The following is a 25,274-nucleotide window of genomic DNA, read 5'->3' on the forward strand; positions in this document are numbered from 1 at the left end:
GGAGTAAGTAGTGTTTCTTCACAAATCTGCTCAAGTAAAAGCAAAAAGTACTGCGTGTTAAAACTACTCTAAGAAGTACATTTTTCTCAAAAAGTTACTCAAGTAAATGTAACTGAGTAAATGTAACGTGTTACTACCCACCTCTTTTTTTAAGTCTTATTTTATTTCGGTGGTGGTTTGACAACATACATGACAACACTTTATAGCAGTAAAATGTTTTATTTTAAACCATCTGGTAAAGATTTCCACACACGAGCACTTTGTTTATAAACACCTGAGATTTGAGACTATTAAAAAAGAAGCTTTTGTACTGATGGAGAAGGTAATTTTACTTTTCTGCAGAAGCGAGTTGACAGTTGAATACCGACATTTGAAAAACAACTATAACACTGACATGGTTAAGATAAAAACAGGAAAAAAATAGCAGTCCCCTCCTCAGTTGTCATGGGTTATGTTGGCTCTTCTCTGGATGTGGGATATTTCCAAGATGGGCATCAGAAGCTGGAAGGCATCTTGAATGTACGACGCACTGTTGGACGCCTGCGAGAAAAACACAACTATGGTTTAGCACTTAGGATACATGACTTGTGCTAAAAGGCAGAATTCCAGATTGCTCTCTAATAGGGATGTTTTTAATTTAGTAAAAATAAATAGGAATGGGAATATTTTTTTAGATTTGATAATTCATCTAAAAGTCAGGTACAAACCTCAAGGAAGACTCCTGTTATCAGCGGATTGAGGACCTCTCCCTTCTCATTTGACTGAAGAAAAAAAAAGATTTAATCCAAATAAATTTTAAATGTTGTTAAATTATGTCATTTTACTCACCCCGGCTTCTGTTAAACAGAAGGTAAACTTTTTGGAAAGCAATGAGACTTCTTTACACAGCAAGACTGTCAACCTGAGGTTGGGGAAAGGAAAAGGAAGGATAAGATTTTTATTGATATTGTTACAGTGCATTAAAAATTATCCTGTTGTCAGGATGTGAAAAAAATAACACCTACATTTGAGTTCATTTGGCAAAATGTGCATTTTGGAACCAAAGAAAAATTTTAAATCTTATACAAATAAAGGACAAAGGTGATCATTTTTAGATTTTTGTTGTTGTTGTCGACAACAGTGAAACTTTGGCTCGTTGGCATGCAGTTGGGAGGAGCATACCACCCATCCACCACATTTTTAGATAACTCCCGCTGCCCGCACTCAAACACGCGTGAATTTTCGCCAGGTGAAGATTAGATTCCCATCCACCGCAAATGCATCACGAGAAAGCCCCTGTTTTCAAAGACAACAGCAGTCTTACTGTGATAGGACATTTGCCTCCACGTCGCCGTTGGAGAGGAGCAGGCTCTCGCCCAGCTTGTGGAAAAGTTCAATGGAGCGCGCTGTCAGCTCGGCCAGACTCCTGATGGCGGCGGCGTTCACTTCCTAGGGAAAAAAGTTAATGAAAAGTAGATTCAAGGCATAAATTGAATGAAATCAAGCATTAATGTCTCGTAAAATACTCAAACATGTCACGTACTGTACACACATAAAATGTAAAAACACACTCAATAAATTTTACTTACCACAAATATTTCAAAACCTTCTAATAGATTTATACTTTACCAGCTGCTTTCTGTCCATGAAATAAGTTTTTTAATTGAACATACAATTGGCTAACCGCTTGTACTTTTAGTAAGTTAACCGCAAAGTAATCTGTTCATAAAACGTAAAGTACCGATAAGTAGCCAAATGTAGGTCTTTATTTATAAAAAAAAAAGTTGCTTCATTAATTATTTTTTAAGTCAGTTGTTGACTAAATTGAAAAAGCCAAAAGTACAAGTATTCACATTCTAATGAATCGTGCCTCGTTCATGCATTTTTTGGGGTAAAAGATTTATTCATCTGCGATCCATATAAAGCTATTGTTCACAAAAATACGAAATATCACCCTGAACCCAAAATTTGCTTCAGGTTAGCATTGGAAATAAAAAAAAACTTTCTCATAAACATTGACCAAAAAAAGTTATTTATGTCGCGCTATTGAATGTTGTACAGTTAGTCCCCAGGTTACGACGTATTTAACGTACGTGATTTCGAGTTTACGACGCCGGAGTGTCGTAGTTTTTTTTAAATTATTTTTTTTATGTTGACTTTTTTTTGTGATGCATGCTTTTATTTTGGCGCAGGAAGCATAGAGCGGGTAGCACTTCTGCACTCGAGCGCATGTACACACGCGCCCACCCCACACGAGGAAGAACGCAACTGAGAGAGGTGACAGCCTGCGCCCACATTTGTTGCTTGTGAAGTATCCTGAGGCGACTGCTGAATATAACCCCATTTCTACTGTTTATTGTGCGTTTTCAATTGCGGTGAAATACTGTACTTGGGCCGAGTTTATGTGATTGTTATTAATGATGTGCGAATACATGCTAATCGTTTCTTTATTGGTGTTTTAGCAGCTATAGACCCTACTCACCTACATCACAAAATGACGTGTCGCTGTATCCGGCCGCCATATTGTCCGTCATTTTTTAGCCCTATTCTCAATGGTTTCAATTAGTCGTGCAATTTATAGAGCAATTCATGGAAGCCCCGGTGTTATCTGACGCTGTAAACTCATTGGATGCGTTGCATAAAAGGCGTTATGTGGAAAAGCTTCAGTTTATCCATTCGCCAGATCCATATTTGATGCCTAAATCGATGTTTTTCGACCCTCTATCTTCACCGTCTCTGCCTGACATCTGCTACCATGATATTTACAACTATGTTGTCCACACAAAATCAGCCTATTCTCACGAAAGTTTGAAAAACTTTAAGAGCTTGGAGGCTTATAAATACTTCGTTGCTGGTTGGGTGAAACAGGTCCTCGTCCACGAAAATTCGGCAGGAATCTATCTTGTGCTCGGGAAGGTGAGTTACGAAATGTTCAATTCAAAATCTTTTGTTCTTGCTAACATCCACTGTCAAGTCTAATGTATTTCATGTCATTTGTCAATGGAGCTAGGGCTTTTAATGTTTATATGGTTTAGCGATAGCACTCTCACTACATACATATATAATATGTAATAAATATGAAGTGCGAAGTGCTAAGATAAATTTCCCCTCCTTAGGGGACAATAAACTTGAACTTGAACTACTCCAGATTGTCCCTAGTTGAATTTATTTTTTGGCTTTTGACCTCAATAGTGAAATTGTAAATTAATTGTATGACAACTGTCTTATAATCCCCTTATAATTATATATTTTCAGGTAGTTCATTCACAACGTCTGAGTGTATGTTGTCGGCGATTAGCCTAGCAATGATCTTAATTGTGGTTGTCAGCCCAAAAACCTCTAAATATATATTAAATGAATCTTACCAGATATAAAATGACTACTACATAATCTGTGGTAATCGTATGGAGCCCAGTTTTCTCGTTGAATTGCAGCAGCCCATCTCGCTCTCCTCTCTGGGTCTCTCGGAATCCGGTAGAACTTCAAGTCTCTCCGTCTATCTTCTCTGTTATTGCAACCGACCGCCACACACGCCTTCACCATTTTGATTACTAATGTTAACGAGCAGAAAAACACCAGCCATAATAGGAGGAATTTACGTAGCGGTAATACATCAACAGTGACGAGTTGACGGACAATATGGCGCGGGGGCGTGGTTGTGACGACATGTGAGTAGGGTCTATTGTACACGCAAATTTGAATCGCTGTGATTGAAGATAAAACGGATTTAATTTCATTCTGCTAGTGGTGATGTCATGAACAGCTGAATAAAGTCAGCAAACCACACGGATGTCTGACATCGTCATTTCGGCGCTTAGCTCACTGTCTGGCTAGGACTAAGCTCCAACGTCTTGGCGAGGACAGTGCAATGATGTATATAATACATGTATTTGGATGGTTTTTTTCTGTTTTAATTTAGAGGGTGTTTAGAGGTATTTAAAGGTTTAATCCCGATTTACGCGGAAATCCGGGTCACATTGCCAGCGCATGAATGGAACTCGTTCGTAAACCGGGGACTACCTGTACTGTATTTCCCTGTTATTTTTATGCTTGTTGTTTGTACTGCGGTTGGAGAAGAGTTCAACTTACTCCACAAGATGTTGCTGTTTTACTCAGTGTGTCCATACCTCCACAGTAAGCTTGGTCCTTTCGCCTTCCTTGACGTCCTCCGCCGGTTTGCTCAGGTCGACAATCACACCACATGCTTCTTTACAGGCCTGTCAAGGGTTGAAGTCACACGCACTTAGAAAACAGAGGAATGAGGTGTTTGGATTCATGAGAAGATGTTTCAGCATTCATTCCATATCCTTGATATCAAGCTTGAAGCACTACATGCTTTGTCCTCACTCGAAGGATTTGGAATATCGCTTGAACAGTTTCCATTAGATATACCTTGCTGAGTTTTTCGGCTGTGGTGGAGACAGCTAGATCCTCCAAGGCCTGGGTGAGCTCCGCCTCAAATTCAGACCCGTCTTGGTCTGAAAATGACACCCTTGTTGACCACCATATGACAGGAAATACATTTTTAAATGTAACGCACTAATTGGCGTTGCACCTTTCTTCTCGTCTACATCCTCGTCGTCAAACTCCATCATGGAGAAGGCATCCTTGATGAGCTCCAGCTCTTCCCGGAGCTTACTTAGCTCATCTCCCGACAGTGTCGTCAACACTGATTTCACCTGTCAGGTGGAAAAAAAATCTGCAGAATGTCCTTGTTAAAAAACAATGATCATACAGTGGTACCTCTACTTACGAATGTCTCTACACACAGAATTTTCAGGTTATGATACGCCTCAACGGGAAAATATTGCCTCTTGTTATGAAAGAAATTTCAGGATACAAAAGTCTAAAATACAGTACGGGCTGGTAATCGCAGCTCCCAGTTTACTCAATCTAACAATTATAGCTGCTCTTCCATTAGCTATTGCCTATCATCTTCCTAGGATGCAAATGGCTAAGTGGGACCTCTACTGTATGTGTATTTGTGTATCCCAGCGTCCTCTTCATTCGCCCCTAGTGTTTTGATAGCTTTATATGAGTGTATTAAGTTTTATTCTTTGTCTTTTATACACTCATTTCATGTTTATTGTGCTATTATGATATTGCAACATGTATTTGTTACACGTTTTGATGCTTTATCAAAGATTTATGTCTGAATTTTGGGGGTGTTGGAACTGATTAGGCCATTTCCATGGAAAGCACGTCTCTACTTACAGAATTTTCAGCATATGAAACTACTTCCAGAACCAATTAATTTTATAAGTAGCGGTACCACTGTACTGCACTGCACAGTTTACCTTTGACTCGCTTTCCCGAGAGAGCATCTCCAGAGCCTCGAGGTGGGCCAAGCCCTGGTACTGGTCAAAGAGCACCCCATAGTGAGCCACCGCCTTTTTCTCCGACGAGTCTGACAACACCTCTGTTTGAAGCTCCTCTCGCTCTTTGGCCTCCCTTAATACCTGATCAAAAAAACATAAATGTCACAGAAACTATCACTGGTCTCTCTGCCCGAATTTTTTTGCTGACCTGAGAGAGAGTGGAGTTCCTGATCATGAGGCCTTTGGTTTTCTTGAAGCCGGGGTCGCCTTCAGCAATCACGTCCATTGTCTTTTTCCCAATGAACTCCAGAGCGTCCAGGCCACCGCTGATCACGGTCTTACCCTGAAGGCATTAGAACGCACCGTATAAGGCAGAACGGCTCGCGCTACGTTTTGCCTGCAGCCTAGCGCTTTACCTTGTAGGCTAAAGTCCTTTGTTCCCAAAAGGTTTTAAAATTTATGTATAATTTATCTCTAAAGAGTATCCATATTGAATTTAGTATTTACCCCAGAGGTGTTCATACGAAAGCCCGTGGCCAATTGCGGCCTGCAGCAAATGATGAAATATCATTAAATATGGACAGCACAAGAAGCTTAATTTCAGCCTACAATCTGTAGCACTTCTCAGCTTTTAAAACGAGATGGAGCTAGTCACTTAAAAAGTGCCTCTCCATTTACTCAAGGGTCAAAACATGGCATGTTGAAATCAATGTAGGAAACTATTGAATTTCAGTATTTTGTTTTACATTAATAAACCGATATAAAAAATAGTACAATGTGATAAACTGAGGTTGTGTGACTTTCATGACTTTTTTTCTGTCGCTGGCTTTTTTCTCTCTGTTCTGCAAAGTTTGTAGCAGGAGTGTAAATATAATTATTAGGGCTGTCAAAATTATCGCGTTAACGGGCGGTAATTAATTTTTTTAATTAATCACGTTAAAATATTTGACGCATTTAACGCACGACCTGCTCAAACAGATTAAAATGACAGCACAGTGTAATGTCCACTTGTTACTTGTTTTCTGGTGTTTTTTCGCCCTCTGCTGGCGCTTGGGTGCGATTGATTTTATGGGTTTCTGCACCATGAGCATTGTGTAATTATTTACATCAACAATGGCGAGCTACTAGTTTATTTTTTGATTGAAAATTTTACAAATTTTATTAAAAAGAAAACATTAAGAGGGGTTTTAATATAAAATTTCTATAACTTGTACTAACATTTATCTTTTAAGAACTACAAGTCTTTCTACCCATGGATCGCTTTAACAAAATGTTAATAATGTTAATGCCACCTTGTTGATTTATTGTTGTAATAAACAAATACAGTACTTATGTACCGTATGTTGAATGTATATATCCGTCTTGTGTCTTATCTATCCATTCCAACAATAATTTACAGAAAAATATGGCATATTTGGATGGTTTGAATTGCGATTATTTACGATTAATTAATTTTTAAGCTGCAATTAACTTGATAAAAAATTTTAATCGTTTGACAGCACTAATAATTATATCCCTGTACCTTCAAATTATTTTGCTGCTTGCAGCCTTTCAGTCCCTGTCATTGACAGGTATAGACATGAAATCAATTTCACTGGATGGCTAACAGTGAGCGATCATGTTTCATTACCATTAACGGCGAGAGACGTCCGATCCAATTCGATCGAACTATCGCTGCCACCCTCCCAGTCAAAAACGAATGGACGTTTGTCCCCGCTAATGGCAGCAAGTGAGTCAATACTAAAATAATAGCAGCTGACATACAGTATTTTGAACCACGCTGGTGAGCGACGTGAGCATCCCCATGGCGCCGCCCACTGGTGCGGTGCCTTCTCCCGCCGCTTGTTCGGTCTCGCCACGCCCGCCTTCGTCTTCCACTGGGGTAGACAATGCGGTGGGGCTCGGGATGCCTAACGACGTCTCGGCTTTCTCGATGACTTGAGTCAGCCCCTGGCCTGAAGGACCGCCACAATGGGCAAAATGATGAGGATGGTGAAACTGGTTAGGTCACATTATGCAGAGGTCGGTGGGCAGGGCGGCTTCTCGGGCATGTACTCACCCACTGTTGCCACAGTGGTCGTGGCCGTGGACAGGATAGATTTGCCCCAGTCGCCCCAGTAACCCCAACCTCTGTGGGCAACTGGAGACTGACTTGGTGGCAACTAGAAGAAAAAGCAAAGGCATCTAGTCAATTGTTGAATCAGTATTGTCAACTTTAAAAACTTTTGTGAAAAAATGAGTTTGAGTCTTTATTGTGAGCATTAAACAAAATAACTTCTAAAAAATGTTAACCATTAAAAAATTTTTTTTTTAGATTTGTAGATTTGTTTCTTTTCATGAACAAAGGACAATATTTGAAAGAAAGATGCATACCTGTAAACTTTATTATGTTATTTTGTATTAGTATTTTTTTTATTATTATTATTATAAGCTAAAGACCTGTCAAGTCGCCACTCAGGTTGTTGTTTTTCTTCTTGTGACCACTAACTTTGAAGTCCTACTCCTCCATCATTCATTAACCGATCGTTTTGAAGTTTGTATCTGTCATCCAGTATCCAGTATCTATGAATTCTCTGTAGGACTGAATCTATCAAATATTTTAGTTGTCGATTAATCGATAAACTAGTTTGTTTGAATAATCGAGTAATTGGATAAGGAACATAAAACATTAAAATACCTAAGCTGAGCCTCAAACGGTATCAAAAAAAAAAAAAAAAAAAAAAAAAAAAAAAAAAAAAATGAGGATCTATGTACAACAAAAGAACAATTGGCTAACTTACATAGCAAAAATCCGCTAGCTTAAATGCTATAAAATGCTAACTTTAATTTTTTTAAAATGCTCTAAACAAATGGTTCAGACACATATTCCCACAAAAAAAAAAAACGGCTAAATATATTATAAACTACTTGACAAATGCATTTAAAAAAAACATTAGCGCAAACAAAAACTTAGCTTATGTTGGTCTTAACAGGGAGCAGCTGAATTCAGCCATGTGAAATGAGGCAGAATAGAGGGCAGTGTATCCACCTAAATAAATAAAACTAAATGCAATCACTTTCAAAACCATTACACCGCCACTTTAATTAAACGAATACTCGAAGCAGCAAAATATAATTCAAATCTTTTTTTCCTAATCGAATACTCGAGTTGATCGATTAATCATTGCAGCACTAATTCTCTGAGCCTTTTTTGTAGCAGGGCTGATTGATTACTTGCAGACTTACTGTTGCTGCAGGTTACGAGTTAGCAAGTAGAGTGCATTGCGGTCTTCATCAAAGCCTTCAGCTTATAATAAACTGTAGGACACTCACGCTTGTTTAAAAAGCATTTAATAGCCGAATGACTATTTGATTTTCATTGTGAACCAAATACATTACTTATATGGCGAAATATAGTGAAAAATATGATTACTTAAATTTAAATTTGAAATGTAACACGGTACTTAGATTGGTGTAACATTTTGTGAACAAACTTTCTTATTTTGTATGATTGTGTATCAACTACCTTTTCTGGCTGCTTGTCTACTTTAGATGTGTTCTTCACTTGGGCTTGGGCGTCCGTTCTCCTCCGGGCTTTCCTGGTAGGTGCCACATCTGTCAAAAGGTCGGGCGAGCTTGGTGGGGAGCCTTCAGGCGTCTCAGCATCTCGGGCCTCGGGCACACTGTCATCGCTTTCCGACATGTTCGACTCTTAGGGCATGCCTGTTGTTCAAAGACGTGACTTATGAAAGCTGACAAGTATTTATAAGTGAATTCTGGAGAGAAATTCATAAACAGGGTGAAGCAGAAGATGGAATTCACTTCAAGGTTTGGGTTGCAAGTCAGGTTTTCTATTCTGCATTGTTTTAAAATCCCAGTTTAAAGCCAGGGTTAATGGTTTGACCGTTTCCATCTCTTCCTTCATAAATCCTTGCTGTACTATGTCCTTCCTCTCTCCCTTTACACTCTTACATCACATTCCCTTCTTCATCTCCCCTTATTCTTCCCTACCTGTCCTGAGCATCCATGGCTTTAACCCTCCTATCCTTCCTTTTAAGCATACCACGCCTCCTCCTGTTCTGTATGCTATTGAACTGCCTCTCTTTAGGTCATATAAAGAAACACGAGTATATCTATACGTGAGTTGAACCTTATCTGATTTAAACTCATGAAAGATTACGTCATTATTCAGCCACATGAATTCGTCAAGGGTATTTGATTTTTTGGCATTAATTCAACCCTGTTACGAACAGAGACACGATAATATAGCATTAGAAAGCCAACATGACCAGGGGGGGAAATATACCAGGAACGGTTACTGCATTTATAGAGACATTTTTACTTTTTTAAGACCATCATCATTGTAAACAACTCACCTCGTCGCTTCCTTTACAGATGTCAAAGTGTGTATGCTAGCAAGGACGCTAGCCTACCTGCAAAGTTTTCTTTCCTCTTTACAACAACAAAATGAATACATCCAAGGTTTGAGTTTAGGATTCGATAGCGTCTCAATGATCTTACTGAGTTATAGGCCATAAATAATGTAAATATTATGCATGTCGTTAATCTTTTTGTCTTCGACTTGCAGCCACGTCACGCTCGCATTTCGTCATTCGATTTCGAGACAGTGTATTGGGCAACAAGATCCGGTCAACTGTTACAAAATAAGAGCTAACAGTCAATTAAAAAAAAACAAAAAAACAAGTGCACTCACCTATTATTTATACTCGTGTATACAAACTGTATATTGAAATATAAATATAAGTAATGTTTGGCGTACACTTTTTAAAAATGCAAACATTTATTCGTGGCTTTACCTCACAAGCGAGATCAAGCCACACCTACCCACTTTGTCCTACCTGAACGCGGAAGTAAAGGAAAAACCGTATCGGACGAAGGTGTTTATTCAACTTCCCAGTTCCCACGCAGATTCGATTCTGACAAGAAAGCTTTATGTGAAAGACCAAGTGACTTTGTAAATGTATATGATTTATGAAGAGTTTAAAAATTTGAAAGTTTATGTCGGAATATTTCAATAGTGGAGCGTCCACCTGGCTTCAAGTAAGACCTTTATAAGTAAATATTTGTTTCTGTGTACGTGTGAGATATCAAATAAATGTTACAACCAAGGACGTAGGTTTTGTCTCAACATTGGTAGGGACAATATGACATAATTACCTGCATGTTGACTTTTTGCTGGGGACGGGACATTAATAAGACCAAACAGATTGGGTGAACAGGGGTCAGGGCTACATTTCTCACGAATATAAACCTAAATAAGTCATATGCAACATCAGGGGTGCTCATCGATCAGTCGATCGCAATGCTAGTGGGGGTGGCTACCCAAAAAAAGAAAAAGATTTTAATATACAGTGGTATGAAACAGTATCTGAACCTTTTGGAATTTCTCGCATTTTTGCATAAAATCACCATTGAATGTGATCTGATCTTTGTCAAAATCACACAGATGAAAAAACTGTTTGCTTTAACCAAAACCACCCAAGCATTTACAGGTTTTCATATTTTGAGGATAGTATGCAAAAAATGACAGAAGGGGGGGGAAATAAGTAAGTGAACCATCACATTTAATATTTTGTGCCCCCCCCCCCCCCCCCCCCCCCCTTTGGCAGCAATAACTTCAACCAGACGCTTCCTGTAGCTGCAGCTCAGTCTGGCACATCGATCAGGACGAATCTTGGACCATTGTTCTCTACAAAACTGCTGTAGTTCAGTTAGATTCCTGGGATGTCTGGCATGAATCGCTGTCTTTCGGTCATGCCACAGCATCTCAATGGGGTTCAAGTCTGGATTTGACTTGGCCAGCCCAGAACGTGTATTTTGTTCTCCTGAAACCATTATGCAGTTGACTTACTTCTGTGGTTTGGATCATTGTCTTGTTGCAACATCCATCCTCTTTTTAGCTTCAACAGTCTGACAGACGGCCTCAGGCAAAACATCCTGATAAACTTTTTAAGTTATTCTTCCAATGATGATTGTTGTCCAGGCCCTGAGGTAGCAAAACAGCCACAAATCATGATGCTCCCTCCACCATGCTTCACAGTGGGGATAAAGTGTTGATGTCGGTGAGCTGTTCCATTTATCTTCCACACATGACATTGTATGTTACTCCCAAACAATTCAACTTTGGTTTTATTAGTCCACAAAATGTTTTGCCAAAACTTCCAAGTGCCTTTTTGCGAACATTAAGCGAGCAACAATGTTTTTTTTGTTTGTTTGTTTTTTAAGACAGCAGTGGCTTCCTCCGTGGAGACCTCCCATGAACACTATTCTTGGTCATAGTTTTACATATAGTTGATGTATGCACAGAGATATTGGACTGTGCCAATGATTTCTGTAAGTCTTTTGCAGACACTCTAGGGTTCTTTTTTTTACCTCTGAGTATTCTGCGCTGTACTCCTGGTGTCATCTTTGGTGGACGGACACTCCTTGGGAGAGAAGCAACAGTGCCAAACTGTCGATTAATGAACATCCAGACTTTTAGAGATGGTTTTGTATCCTTTCCCAGCGTTATACAATATTTACAATCCTTGATCGCAGGTCTTCAGACAGCTCTTTTGACCGAGCCATGATGCACATCAGACAATGCTTCTCATCAAGACAATTCTTCCCAGGTGTGTGATTTATAGTGGACTGGGCAGCTTTTAACCACTCGTCAGTGATTGCCACACACCTGACTTAAATTCTTTGGTAAAAATTGGTTTCAATTGCTCTTTCAGTCTCCTTAAGCAGACGGTTCACTTACTTACCCCCCCCCCCCCCCTTTCTGTCATTGTTTGCATGCTATCCTCATTAAAATAGGAAAACTTATAAATGGTTGGGTGGTTTTAATTAAAGCAGACAATGTTTTTACATCTGTGTGATTTTGACAAAGATCAGATCACGTTTGATGGTGATTTTATACAGAAATGTTTGAAATACCAAAAGGTTCAGATACTTTTTTATACCACTGTACATAGTTAATTGTGATTATGTTGTATTGTGTGAGCTGCATATGAGGTTAAGCAGCACCATTTAAATGGATATAGTTATTTATGTTGTGTGAGCAACGTAAGAGGTTATGCAGCACCTCTTGAAACACAGACTAGAACCTCTCTCTTTAAGCAGCTTCTTCATCATGTTTTTCTGGTTCTATAGTTTCCAGCAGAGTTCACTACATTTCTCACAGTTTAATTAACGTTAACAGTAGAAAACACAAAAGGATGGACAATTCTCTCTAAGCAGCTTCCTACTCGAGTTTTGCAGTTTAGCAATTTCATACAGTTTAATGTTATTCTAACTGATGCAGGTTGGACTTTAGGGAGCAAAGATAGTGGTGTGTTTACCCCCTCCACAACATTGATGTCTTTTACATTACTTACAGTTGCTGCTGCTGGCCGAATAAAACTTCTAATATCCCTCCTCTTCGAAGGGGGCGGACGAGGCGGCATGTTGTTGACATGAATCAGGGCTGTCTTGGTGTGCATGTGCGCGTGTGTGTGTGTGTGTGTGTGGGGGGGTCAAATCATCAGCCAATCAAACGTGCTTTTGAGGGGGGGGGGGGGGGGGGGGAATGGACCGTCACATTCAGCAAGTCAGAAGGGGTCAATGTAAGTCTGAATATATAGAAATGAGTTCACTTAATAATGGTAGGGTTAATTCTATCCTTACGACATTTAGGAAGAAAATCTAAATCGCCTATATACAGTAACTGAACTCATAATATAATGCAAATAAGGTTGCTTAAAAGTTGGTGGCGACAGTTGGAGCTGAAAAGTTGGTCGTGTTATGTCCCTACCGTCCCTATGCTAACCTACGCCCTTGGTTACAACCTATTCTTAAGTTCTTCGAGTTTGTTTTCAAATGTGGGTAGCTTTCAATAACTCGTTTTCTGCCATTGTTAGTCATACACGTCCAATTCATTATGACTGGGAGGTGCTGTCAGCTAATTCCAGAGTCCGAGTCATAATGTATTGAACATCTATCGTTGTCAATGGCAGTGATTCGTTGGGTTTCAATGTCAGCCGTCCCAAATCAAATGGACTGGACAACTATGAGTTAATTTAGGAGTTTCCACTGCACATTTATCTATAATGGCTAATGATGAGGTCTGTCAAAATGGGACCTTATGCGATTGTGCAGGTCTGCCCCTCGTCGAAATGCTAGCTGTTACGACCATCCCCATGCTGCTGCCCTTCTGGATCTGCGCAGTAGACTGCGCCGAGAACCGAACGGAGGTGGAAACAGTCTCTGGCACTGTTGTGCTGAAGGAGGGAACCAGTATGCTGATCGAGTGTAACGTGACTGGTGTCCGCGGTGACGTCAGATGGTACGGCCCCGGTGGACGACTGCTGTTCGAGGAACCGAGTAGGTAGAACTAGTGATGTACTGATGACCACACTATCCGAGACTAAGACTTGGGTGAGACCAAAACTCTTCAAAGGAAGATGATATTATGATTTTGAGGATTCAAGACCGAGATGGGACCAAGACTAATTTAAATCCATTCTATAAATCAATTATACATACTGTATGTATATATTAGAGCTGAAACGAATACTCGAGCAACTCGAGTAACTCGAGTTTAAAAACTGGTCCGAGTAATTTTATTCACCTCGAGGAATCGTTTAATTTTGCCAGCTCTAAGCATAACGTTTTGCCCGGACTACTTTTAATGCGGAACAACGCGCTGGCATCACGTGCATAGAGAAAGAAGCAATAAAAAAAATACCTTACCACAGCAGACAGCCACTACAAACTACTCCGACGTTGCTAAAAACTACGACCGCATGATGCTACGGTAGTAGCAGGTAGCGTCTGAGGGGTCTCATAGATATCACATCTATGTAGAACTAGATGCGAAATAACAGACTGGGCAGTGTTAGTAAACAGCCGCATCTTAAAGCAGTAGACTTCTCAGCGATAATAAATAAGATGTCGCTCGCTGTCACTCGCTCACGTAACGTTAGCCCTCCGGAGGGCTAGGTTTCTTTGGAGGTAGATTTGTCTTTATTATTCAATCACAAAAAAAAAGTCGCTTCAATCAAAATATATATTTTTAATTAAAAAAAAGTCACTTCAATCAAAAAAAAAAAAATGTGAATGCAAAAATAAATTTGAAACTAAAAAAGAATGCAGTTGAAAACTATATGATTTTTTTTCTTTTCTTTTTTTATTGAAATAATGTAGTTTTGCATTCGGGCCACATTTTGGCTTGGACATTTGTGTCTTTATTATTTAATCAAAAAAATAAGTTGCTTGAAACAAAAAAAAAGATTTTCAAAAGAAAAATCAATTCAATCAAAAATAAAAAAATTTCAATCATAGAAAAAAAGTTTTTGAATGCGAAAAAATATTTGAGACTCAGAAATTTGCATTTGAAGACTTAATTTTCTTTGATTGAAGCAATCCTTTTTTTGTTTGGGCCGTATTATGGGTAGGACATTTGTATCTAAATCATTCAATCCCAGAAAAAGTTGCTTCAATCAAAAAAACTATTTTCAATCAAAGAAAAAATCATTTGCAAAAATAAAATTGCCCTTCCCCCAAAAAATATTTTTTTTTTAAATTTGAAAATATATATATTTTTTAATTTGAAATATATATACTAGTATTTTTTTTTTTTTATTGAAGTGTCACTTTTTTTGGAGAGCATAAACATTTGAACTCATTTTTTATTTGAAGTACTAAAAGTTTTGAACATATATATATATATATATATATTTTTTTTTTTAAGTAGAAAAAGTTTTGATTGAATCATTTTGACACAAAGATCCAACTTTGCCGCTACTTCCGAAATGTTTGAGTGACAGGTGATTACGCCAATAGCATAAAAGCATGATGAAACAAGAATAATGGCCACCAGGGCTCCAGGCAGCCATCGGACTCAGCTCGAGGAGTTCAAGCTGAAAATAGCGCACCTAAGGCGGATAACTTCGATGCGAGGCAGTGCTTTTATGATCCGAGAGTACATCTGATATGCAATTGTTGGCTGTTTTCAACAATGTACATCGAAACTAAAAACATTGATTGACTGAAAATGGTTCACTATTAGATGAAATGTCTTGTTTTCTCATGTATATTTATAATTGCTCTTTACCAAAAAAAAAAATGTTTTATCCGATTACTTGATTAACGGTAGAATTTTTAGTCGATTTCTCGATTACTAAAATATTCGATAGCTCCAGCCCTAGTACATATATATTAGGGATGTACAGAAAGCAAAAATTATTTGCCAAAACTCAAAACCGAATAATGGAAACACTTGGCCGAAAGGGTGAAAAATACACATGTATATAATAATTATTTTTTCTTTCTTTTTGTTATTATTTAATTTCTTTTTTTTTTATTTTTTATGCACTTTGACTTGGCATTGGTTCCACAACCCAGGAGGCTCAAGAATTTTAGTTTGATAGGTGCCAATTCTGAAATCTCATGGGAGGGTGCGTTCCGGGTATTCTGTCAGATTTTTCCCCCCATCAGAAATTGCAACTGACGGCAAGTTTTGGACACTCGAAAAAGGGTTCCCACGCCTCCAGTTGCTTAGTTAAATGAGATCTCGATGTATGTTTTTGTCAAACTGTAGTTCACAACAACAACAAAAAACTATTCCGTTTTCAGCGTAACTAGTAAAGCTCTATACAAGGCTAGACATGTGCCGATTACCGGTTTCAAGGTATACCGTGGTATGAAAACGTCAAAGTTTTCTGTCATACCCTCCCTACGGTATTAGCTATTGTTTATGTTCCTAAAATGCATGGAGAAATCCCTCGCTTGCAGCTGCAAGGCTCAACCCTCCCCTATTGGTTGTTGCTAAGTATCAGTGAGTCAGCTGTGCTACACGATGGCTGGAGGAGGTGAAACTCCTGAGCTTTTTCCCCCATCGAAGAAAACGAAATTGCTTGTATGGGAATACTTCGGTTACAAAAAAGTAACAGACGGCCGCGGGTTAGAGGAGGAGGGCCAACCGACATGTAAAACATGTTTTCGGAGGGTATCTGGCAAGGAAGCAATACCTCCAATATAATTTTGCATTTATACAAAATTAAAGGTTTGTAAATACTGTCATAAACCTTTCCCACTAGCTACAAGAGTTAACTCTAGCGTGTTTAGTGTGACTAGCGATGGTAAAACGTGGTGTTTTTTTCTCTCTGGCAACTATATGTGTTGAGAAAGAGTGTGTATAATATAAACATGATACGAATCATACATACACACTTTTTATGGAAAATTTTATTATTTTTGTTCTTATGGTAATAATGTTGAGCTGTGGCTGTGGATTTAAGCTCACCGAAAGGACTGCGTTTATTTAGATATTTTATTTAGAATATTTGTTTTTTTTAAAAATATTTTTAAAAATTCATATTAACTTAACATTATGCTTGTGTTCCAATTTGCTAATGTTTTGAAAAATAAACATTTTGTTGAATGGAATTTTTTTTTTTAAACCCAGATATCTCAAAACAACACATTTTAGAGCTGTAATTGCAATACTGTGATACTGTGAAACTGATATTTTGGCTTAAGTTTATCATACCGTCAGCATTTCATACTGGCACATGCTTATACAAGGCTATTACAATCGCTACTACTATCAAGAGCCAGGCGAGTGGGCCAAGTCCTAGCGGTGACGAAGCCAGCCGAGCGAAGTCGCTCCTAGCCGGATTAAACGGCGACAGGCAGACGGGGTATTGAAGTCACAGAAAAAACGTGTTTTATTTGTATACTGTTCCCTTGATTAAACTCCAAACTATTCACGCACGGGCTCAAATGCACTATACTCGATGTGACACCCAACATCAATGGAAAGCAACTTCAGAACGAGTGTGTAGTAGCTATGAAGCAAATTTATTTTCTTTTCTTTCATGTAATTTGATTATATTTCTTTGATACCTCAAAATACTTCTACTGCGTACACGTTGGCTGTGAGCCAGTAGTGTTAGCTCGCCATGTTTTGATTACATCATCACAAGATGACTAAGGTTCTTCACACGTTTCGATGGTAAACTTTCAGCCTTTTAACCGAAAACCAGAAATGTAATTTTAGCTGTTTTCGGCCAAATGTTTTCGGTCACATCGCTAACACATATTTGATATTTTTAGGGCTGTCAAAACTATCGCGTTAACGGGCGGTAATTAATTTTTTAAATTAATCACGTTAAAATATTTGACGCAATTAACGCACATGCCCCGCTCAAACAGATTAAAATGACACCACAGTGTCATGTCCACTTGTTACTTGTGTTTTTTGGTGTTTTGTCGCCCTCTGCTGGCGCTTGGGTGCGACTGATTATATGGGTTTCAGCACCATGAGCATTGTGTAATTATTGACATCAACAATGGCGAGCTACTAGTTTATTTTTTGATTGAAAATTTTACAAATTTTATTAAAACGAAAACATTAAGAGGGGTTTTACCGTCATTTCCCGAATATAAGGCACACCCGTGTATAATGCGCACCCCAAATTTACTTGTAAAATCTAGGGAAAATTATTGTACCCGTTTATAACGCGCACCCTAATTTTAGCACCAATAAATAGAAGAATACAAGAAAACAGAGCTCGTGTACAGATACAGAAATGTCATTTTACTGACTGGTGAAACACAGCACAAGCACATCACATTGGTAGTTCAAAACATTACCATAAACTGACAATATTTACGGTAATAATATGATTTGACAACTTCTCCAACTTACCAGAATCTAGGAGAAAACAAAACAGATGTGACTTTTCTTTTAAAGGCTGCTGTATAACTTGCTCGTTTCATCATGATGAATAAATGTTTCTTCCATGGATTGATACGGTAAAATTAAAGTGAGAACGTAAGTAGGAAATCCGTGAGAGCTCATCACTGTCAACACGACAGTAACAATAGGAACTATTGTTATTTGGGTTTGAGTTTCCTGAGGGACCGATATATTTGACGAACACAGGAAGTGTGTGTGCTTACGTTTGTTATGGTCTGAGTTGCGGAGCTGCAATAAACGTCGACTCAAATGAGTTCAAGAAACTAAATTCTGTGCTTTATGAAGAGTGAAAAAAGCAGAATTTAACACAGACGAAATCATTTGGCCGATTAGAATGAAGTATTACCGAAACAAAATGGTGACGTCACGTACCGTAATGGTCGGCAACGGATCGACCCATACGTTTCTTCAACACAACGTGGCCGTGTCAATAAAAAATAATCGGTTTATATATATATATACATATATATATATGTAATATATATATATTTGTGTCTCCATCCATGTACCCGTTTATAATGTGCACCATGATTTTACAATTTGATTTTGGGGGAAAAAAAGTGCGCGTTATATTCAGGAAATTACGGTAATATAAAATTTCTATAACTTGTACTAACATTTGTCTTTTAAGAACTACAAGTCTTTCTATCCATGGATCGCTTTAACAGAATGTTAAGGTTGATGCCATCTTGTTGATTTATTGCTATAATAAACAAATACAGTACTTATGTACAGTATATTGAATGTATATACTCTATCAGTCTTGTGTCTTATCTTTCCATACCAACAATAATTTACAGAAAAATATGGCATATTTTATAGATGGTTTGAATTGCGATTAATTACGATTAATTTTTAAGCTGTGATTAACTCGATTAAAATTTTTAATCGTTTGACAGCCCTAATATTTTTATAAACAACCACAGAAGGGAGTATTCTTAACTGGCCTGTGGCACATTAAAAATGTCTGAACAGGACAGATTAAAGATAAAAACTCATGTGTTATTTGTCTTCATAGGCGGAAAGTGGATTATCGAGGAAACAGGGCAACTCAACATTACCACTGTCTCCTTTGAGGACCGTGGTCGCTACATGTGCGTTTCAGACGGTGGCAACTACAGTGTCACTGTGCGCGTGGCCTACACCTACAGCGGCCTGGGTGTCTACTACATGGGCGTCTGCCTGGCTGCCTTTTCCGTGACATTGATCCTCAATTTAGCCCTGCTGGGCATGGTCCGCAGCCACCTGAAGAGGACGGAGTGCGCTGTCAACGAGTTCTTCCGCACAGAGGGTACTGAAAAACTCCAGCGGGCCCTAGAGATAGCCCGCCACATCCCCATCATCACATCGGCCAAGACGCAAGAGCTGGCCAAGGTGACACAGTACAAGACCAAGGAATTCGCGCGACACATGGAGGAGCTGGCGCGCAGCGTCCCTTTACCCCCGCTCTTACTCAACTGTCGCACCGGTGCCGAGGGGGAGGCCAACGCCGAGCCTACGGTGAGGGGGAGAGAGGTGTCCGACAGCGGTGCGGTTGCGGGACTGATGGCGGGGGAGGAACCAAAAAGCCAGGAAGCCCACGTGCAGGTGTGAAGATAAAGAGGTCCTCATCAGTCGACTTTGCTGAACTGGCCTTGGTGTCTTCACTTACAAGTTCAGTGAGCTGTGACCACGCTCATAATGCACAACACTCATACCTCAAATCATCTTAAGAAATGCATCCCAGCAAGCAGAGTAGCACTCTACATTTGTGGGCATTTTGATTGATTGATTGATTGATTGATTGATTGATTGATTGATTGATTGATTGATTGATTATCTCGAAAACATTTATCTCGAAAACATACATCCCATATGGCTATACAAGAAAACAATTTTGAAAAGGAGTAGGAAGAAGTAAAAAAAAATTTATATGGCGGAAAACACTCAGGTGACTTGAAGTTCTGCTCTCAGACCCCCAATTTGGCAAATTTTCCAAATTGTCCTATATGCATGTGTGATACATCATGGAAAGCTTAAAAACTCAATTTTCTGGGGGAAGAAAAATTTTGAACAGGAGGGCATTTTAAAAAAAAAAAAAAAAAAAATTTTTTTTTGAAACAGCAAAACCACAGGTGGAGTTTGACCTTTGGGGCAGAGGGGGGTCACAACATGTTGGTGACCCTGAAACGCAGTGTCAGCAATAAAATTAATTTACAAGAATATTTATAATAATAAGTTGGCAATGAGGATTATTTGTTTCCCATCATTCTTGAGAGGAATTCTAAATCAGGCTGCTTAGGCATTACTTTTCACCAAGATCGTCAACCATTGAATATGGTATGCCCGCCGGTGTCGTGCCAATGTAGTTACCCCAGTCAAAAATTGTATCCCCTGGGCGGAGCCATATGGAACAAAACAAAGTTGCTTCAATCAAAATATATATTTTCAATTTTAAAAAAGTCGCTTCAATTAAAAAAAAAAAAAAAAAATTGCAAAAATAAATTTGAAAGCAAAAAAAATTGCATGTGAAAGCTATTTTTCTTTGAATTTTTGGGGGGGATTGAACCGACTTTTTTGATTGACGAAATGTTGATTTGTGTTTGGGCCACATTTTGGCTAGGATGTTTTTGTCTTTATTATTCAATCAAAAAATAGGTTGCTTAAAAAAATATATACTTTCAAAAAGAAAAATCACTTCAGTCAAAAAAAGAAGAAAATTCAATCATAGAAAATGTTTTTGAATGCGAAAAAATATTTGAGATTGAAAAATTTGCATTTGAACACTTAATTTTTCATTGAAAAAGTTTTATTTGATCGAAGCAATCCTTTTTGTGTTCGGGCCATATTATCGGTAGGACATTTGTGTCTAAATCATTCAATCCCCACAAAAGTTGCTTCAATCAAAAAAAAAATATTTTCAATCAAAGAAAAAAATCATTTGAAAAATAAAATTGCCCTCCCCTATTTTCTATTTTTTTTTGTGAAAAATTATATGCAAAGTAAAAGACCGTCTAAGGTGCTAGTCACATGATCTGTTCGAAAAATAGACCCATTATAAAAATGTATTTTGTTGTTCATTTAATTCATTTTTGTTGCAGTTTTATTGCTTTACAACTTTTATATATATAGGCAAGTCATTTTCATGCAATGACATTTTTCGTCCACCGGGGGCGGGGGGGAGGGGGGCTGGCCCCCCCTTAAAATCCGCTTATGAGCAAAACCCTAACTGGAGGCGAGAGCACGGAATTAAAGACGCCACGATTTTAACGAGGTATTATCGCGTACCTACCTCATTTCGATCCAAAAACTCCATGTAGCATGTATCTCTGAGTGTCAAGACACAGCTGTGAATGGCCACGGCCGAATTGTTTGGGAATTTTAAGGGTGAAAGATGGTAATATAACAAGGGTCGCGATGCAGAAATCGCAGACATCAAGGAGTGGTCAAGATCTTCATTTTCATATATTTACCCTTTTAAACATTTTTTTCCATTTTTTCTTTGTTTGGCGATTTGTTAAGCGATAGTTATTAGGTAGATATCCGGGACTTTTTTACAGACGCCGTTTTTTTCATTGTGACGTAATTTGTTTAAAAGTTTATAATATGCGAGTGAATAATTTTTTAAAGTCATTTTTTTAAAACTAAATATTAGACATCAATTAATGATTCTAAGCTAAAAATGACAGACATTTTGAATAATAAATATCATTAATTACCTTCGTTTCATGGCTGGGTCGAAACAAAAGCGGTTGCACGACGTCTGTAAACGGGGGTTTTCAGGGTAAAACGGACAAATTAAAAATAGTTCGGGAGCTTAATGAGCCATGAATCTGCTATGGCAGCATCTAGACATATTGTTCTATCAAACACAACAGTTCTTTTGTCTTAAAAGACAGCAGTTTCTTTTAAAGAGGAGTGCAAGAGCAGAAACTGCTTTTTCAGTCTTGTCTGTGTTTTCCGCCATATATATAAATAAATATGTATCATGAATCCTATCCCTTTGTCCACTACATAATAATCAGCATGAATCAGACATAACAAATACAGTTCTCAACATTTCAATATGATTCACCAATTCTCGCATTTCCTAATGCCTCAAGAACAATGGTTGGCATCACTCAACATTTTCTCAACATAAATACATTCGTTTCTAAAAAAAGATCTTTATATTTTCTATTAAACACATTCAAATTAGCCCTTTTCTTTTGGTCCTCTAGGTAAGTTTATTCCACAAGTCCACTCCACACCACAAACTGAAGGACAAAAACTTTTTTTTGTTTTGTTGAACCGTGAAACTGCTTTTTAAAGTTTAAATCCCCTCTCAGATTATACCCTCGTCTATTTGAAAACAAAACTTGTATATTACCAGGTAATGCGTTTTTCCCTGCCCTAAACATGATTATGGCCTTTTTAAATTCGACCAAATCTAGAAATTTTAACTCCTTGGATTCCAAGAACAGTTTTTTTGGTATGTTCAAGGTATCCAGCCTTTTGCATTATTCTTATTGCGTTTTTGGGAAGTACCACAAGTGACTGTAAATTGCTGATATATATATTGCCCCAAACCTCCACACAGTAGCTGAGGTATGGCATTACTAATGAAGAGAACAAGATATGACGTGCTTTATAGTTTGAAAAGGGTTTAGTTTTTTTCAGTAGTCCAACAAACAGTCTTTGCCAGTTTTATTTTTATCATTTTTATATGTGACTTTGAGTTTTTTTTCCATATTTATTGATAATTTGTTTAGCCTGAACCAGTGATTCAGATATGTTCATTGTGTCATTACATCATGCATTAGATTCTTTAATTAATTTCCTGAGCATAGGATGTTGGTGTCATTTGCAAAGAGTATAAATTTAATTTTTTTAGATGTCATACATAGGTCATTGATAAACAGTGTAAAGAGTTTTGGACAGTACTCCAACTGTAATGTCCAATGATGATGATCTGTAATCACCAATCTGTACATAATGCCTTGTGGCTGACACTTTTTTTCTTAGAATTTCCACAGGTCCAATAGGAGTTTCATATAGTCATATCAAAGATGACTAACAAAGATCGTAAAAAAAAGTAAAATACATACATATGTAATTAAATAGTATTATGATAATTCAATGGGCATTGTGAAACGCATGAAACAGAGTTTGCAAGACTGTCTAACCTAAACTGCAAATATTTCAGTTCATTTTGCAAAGAAATAATATACAGGACATCCTCTCACATTTGCAGTTCATGACCTGCAAATTCACCTATTCACTTAATGATTAATTTACGTCTGTATTTTTTTAGATGCCAGTGGAAAAGGAATAAATGGTGCTTATTCAATAATTTTTTGGTTTTGGATTTTTGCTACAGTGATCCCTCTCTACTTCGCTCTTCAAACACCGCGCCCTCAGTCCATCGCAGATGTTTTTCCAATTAAACACTTTGAAACATTATGAAAAAAAGAGGGTAAAAATTAGCATAACTTTAGCTTGAAATATCTACGTAAAATGAACTGCCAGTTATTTTGCTTTTAACCAAGAATCTAGACTGTTTTTATTCATATCTATAGAAATTCTAGGATTTAGGCATTTATTTACATGAACTTTCAACTTAAAAATCTGTTTTGTGATGGCCGCCATGTTGTATCCATAAACAATAGCGTAACTTTAGCTTGAAATATTTACGTAAAATGAATGATGACTGCCCTTTTTTTGTTGTTGCTTTTAACCAAGAATCTAGACTGTTTTATGTTCATATCTATAGAAAATCCAGGATGTACACACTTATTTACAAGAATTTTCAGCTTAAAAAACTTTTTGTGATGGCCGCCATGTTGTATCCATACACAATAGCTTTACATTCAAATAATAGTTATTTTCGGCCAACTGCCCGTTTTTGGGCAAACTTTTTTTTCGTAATTTAGACATTTCTGCATCCATACAAAAAGAAAAAAAATCGCATTTTACGTGTTTTATTTTATGTAACATTTCAATCTAAAAAGGACGAGGGCCAGTTAGCCGGCAAGACGTGCTGAGGCAATAGTAACATGGGAATTAAAACTAAAGAAGTCGTGATTGTATATAGAGAAATGCAAATTTTCCTTTTGTTGAGTAAAATTAGGATGATTCTGCATGCTTTCCTTAAGTATTAAGTTATGATGTGAAAATTGAGTGATTTATTAGCTGTTCAAAACTTGCACTAAATCAAAAAACCTAAGTCGTTCTTTTGGGCAAAAACTTATATGTTAAATATTGCTATTGATCCTGAAAATATAGGTGATTATCTCTGTATTTGTTGATTTTGTGCATCTAGCATAAAATTTGAGAATTTTATAGCCATTTTAAGTTTTGTTATACTTATATGATAAAATAATCAGGATTTAATTAGGGAACAACTTTGAACTTTGTGATGTCGTTGCTCATGGAGAATCATATACGTATGCCTAAGGGTGGTGCCTGTTTTGGTTTTAGGTCACTAGCGGCTTTGGTTTTGAAAATACTTGAATTTTAAGTTCTTAAAATAGGCCCCCTGTGGATCGGACTCCAGCCCCGTGTCCCGTCAACTAATAGTGAAGTCTATGAGAGGTCCCATACAATCACGTACGGCCTCTCACTCTCCCACCTGATACTTTTCTTTCTCACCAGGCAGCTGCAGCTGGTTAAACATAAGGATGAATGACAAGGGAGCTGCTTTGAACTTGCTAGAGAATCTTGAGAGTGCTTCCTTTCAATGGTGCCGACTCATTTAACTTGTTAAACATTGGCTGTAGTGTGCTATGGCAACTCATTGCGTTGGTTGTGTGCTGTTTTGAGCAGCTTTAGTTGATATGAGAGGACTCGCTCAATGAAGGATTTAATAAAGAAATATTTTGGGGGGAAATAAAGGGTTAAAAACATGTTTTACTGTAGCCTATATGTATCTCTTTCTACTGAACACACACACACACAAAAAAAAACTTTTTCTTTTAATGCAAATAAGCTATATCTCTACTTCGCGGATTTGGCAACTGCGAAAAACGAGGAATCACTGTATTCGCGATCTGGTGGTCCCTTTCTCCTGTGATTTTCCTGTTCTTTCCACTGTATGTAAATGCCTATTAGTATTGTGTTGTGCTCTGTGTGGGCATGTTATCACTTGTGCTCAGATCTATTTAAGTTTTAAATTGTTTCGAAATGATTGTGATGTCATTATTCAGTTGAGAGTGGGTTTCATAGTGTGTGAAAATTAAGCAAGTGGATTTAATGCATAAATTGACAAATTGGTTTGATTAAATAAAAAAAAGTCA

General features: G+C 37.8%; 2 protein-coding genes across 4 annotated transcripts; one reads left to right on the forward strand and one right to left on the reverse strand.

Moving 5' to 3' along the window:
* Positions 1-190: 190 nt before the first annotated feature.
* On the reverse strand, positions 191-9,925 carry fam114a2 (family with sequence similarity 114 member A2). 3 transcript variants are annotated; one of them, XM_057821647.1, is made up of 13 exons: positions 9,653-9,925; positions 8,803-8,999; positions 7,357-7,459; positions 7,062-7,252; positions 5,506-5,640; positions 5,277-5,438; positions 4,520-4,658; positions 4,372-4,457; positions 4,107-4,196; positions 1,304-1,428; positions 829-901; positions 708-761; positions 191-540 (listed from the first exon to the last, which is right to left on the reverse strand). In XM_057821647.1, exons 2-13 carry the CDS (start codon positions 8,977-8,979, stop codon positions 436-438), a joined length of 1,440 nt encoding a protein of 479 aa, XP_057677630.1. In that variant the 5' UTR covers positions 8,980-8,999; positions 9,653-9,925; the 3' UTR covers positions 191-435. The 3 variants fall into 3 exon arrangements, with proteins under 3 accessions (XP_057677630.1, XP_057677631.1, XP_057677632.1); XM_057821648.1 differs by lacking the exon at positions 9,653-9,925 and adding an exon at positions 9,288-9,410; XM_057821649.1 differs by having other exon boundaries at positions 192-540; positions 4,535-4,658; positions 9,653-9,924.
* On the forward strand, positions 9,649-25,274 carry LOC130906922 (microfibrillar-associated protein 3-like). The gene is made up of 3 exons (XM_057821650.1): positions 9,649-10,337; positions 13,416-13,640; positions 19,040-25,274. Exons 2-3 carry the CDS (start codon positions 13,433-13,435, stop codon positions 19,612-19,614), a joined length of 783 nt encoding a protein of 260 aa, XP_057677633.1. The 5' UTR covers positions 9,649-10,337; positions 13,416-13,432; the 3' UTR covers positions 19,615-25,274.

The sequence above is a fragment of the Corythoichthys intestinalis genome, chromosome 18 (genome assembly GCF_030265065.1).
Source record: "Corythoichthys intestinalis isolate RoL2023-P3 chromosome 18, ASM3026506v1, whole genome shotgun sequence".
Lineage (NCBI taxonomy): Eukaryota > Metazoa > Chordata > Actinopteri > Syngnathiformes > Syngnathidae > Corythoichthys > Corythoichthys intestinalis.

Coding starts and splice junctions, on each gene's coding strand:
- LOC130906922 (XM_057821650.1), top strand. CDS start 13,433: ATGCTAGCTGTTACGACCATCCCCATGCTGCTGCCCTTCTGGATCTGC. Junction 13,641..19,039: donor ACTGCTGTTCGAGGAACCGA/GTAGGTAGAACT, acceptor TTGTCTTCATAG/GCGGAAAGTGGATTATCGAG.
- fam114a2 (XM_057821647.1), bottom strand. CDS start 8,979: ATGTCGGAAAGCGATGACAGTGTGCCCGAGGCCCGAGATGCTGAGACG. Junction 4,659..5,276: donor CTCGGGAAAGCGAGTCAAAG/GTAAACTGTGCA, acceptor TCCACCTGACAG/GTGAAATCAGTGTTGACGAC. Junction 1,429..4,106: donor GGACCAAGCTTACTGTGGAG/GTATGGACACAC, acceptor TTTTTTCCCTAG/GAAGTGAACGCCGCCGCCAT.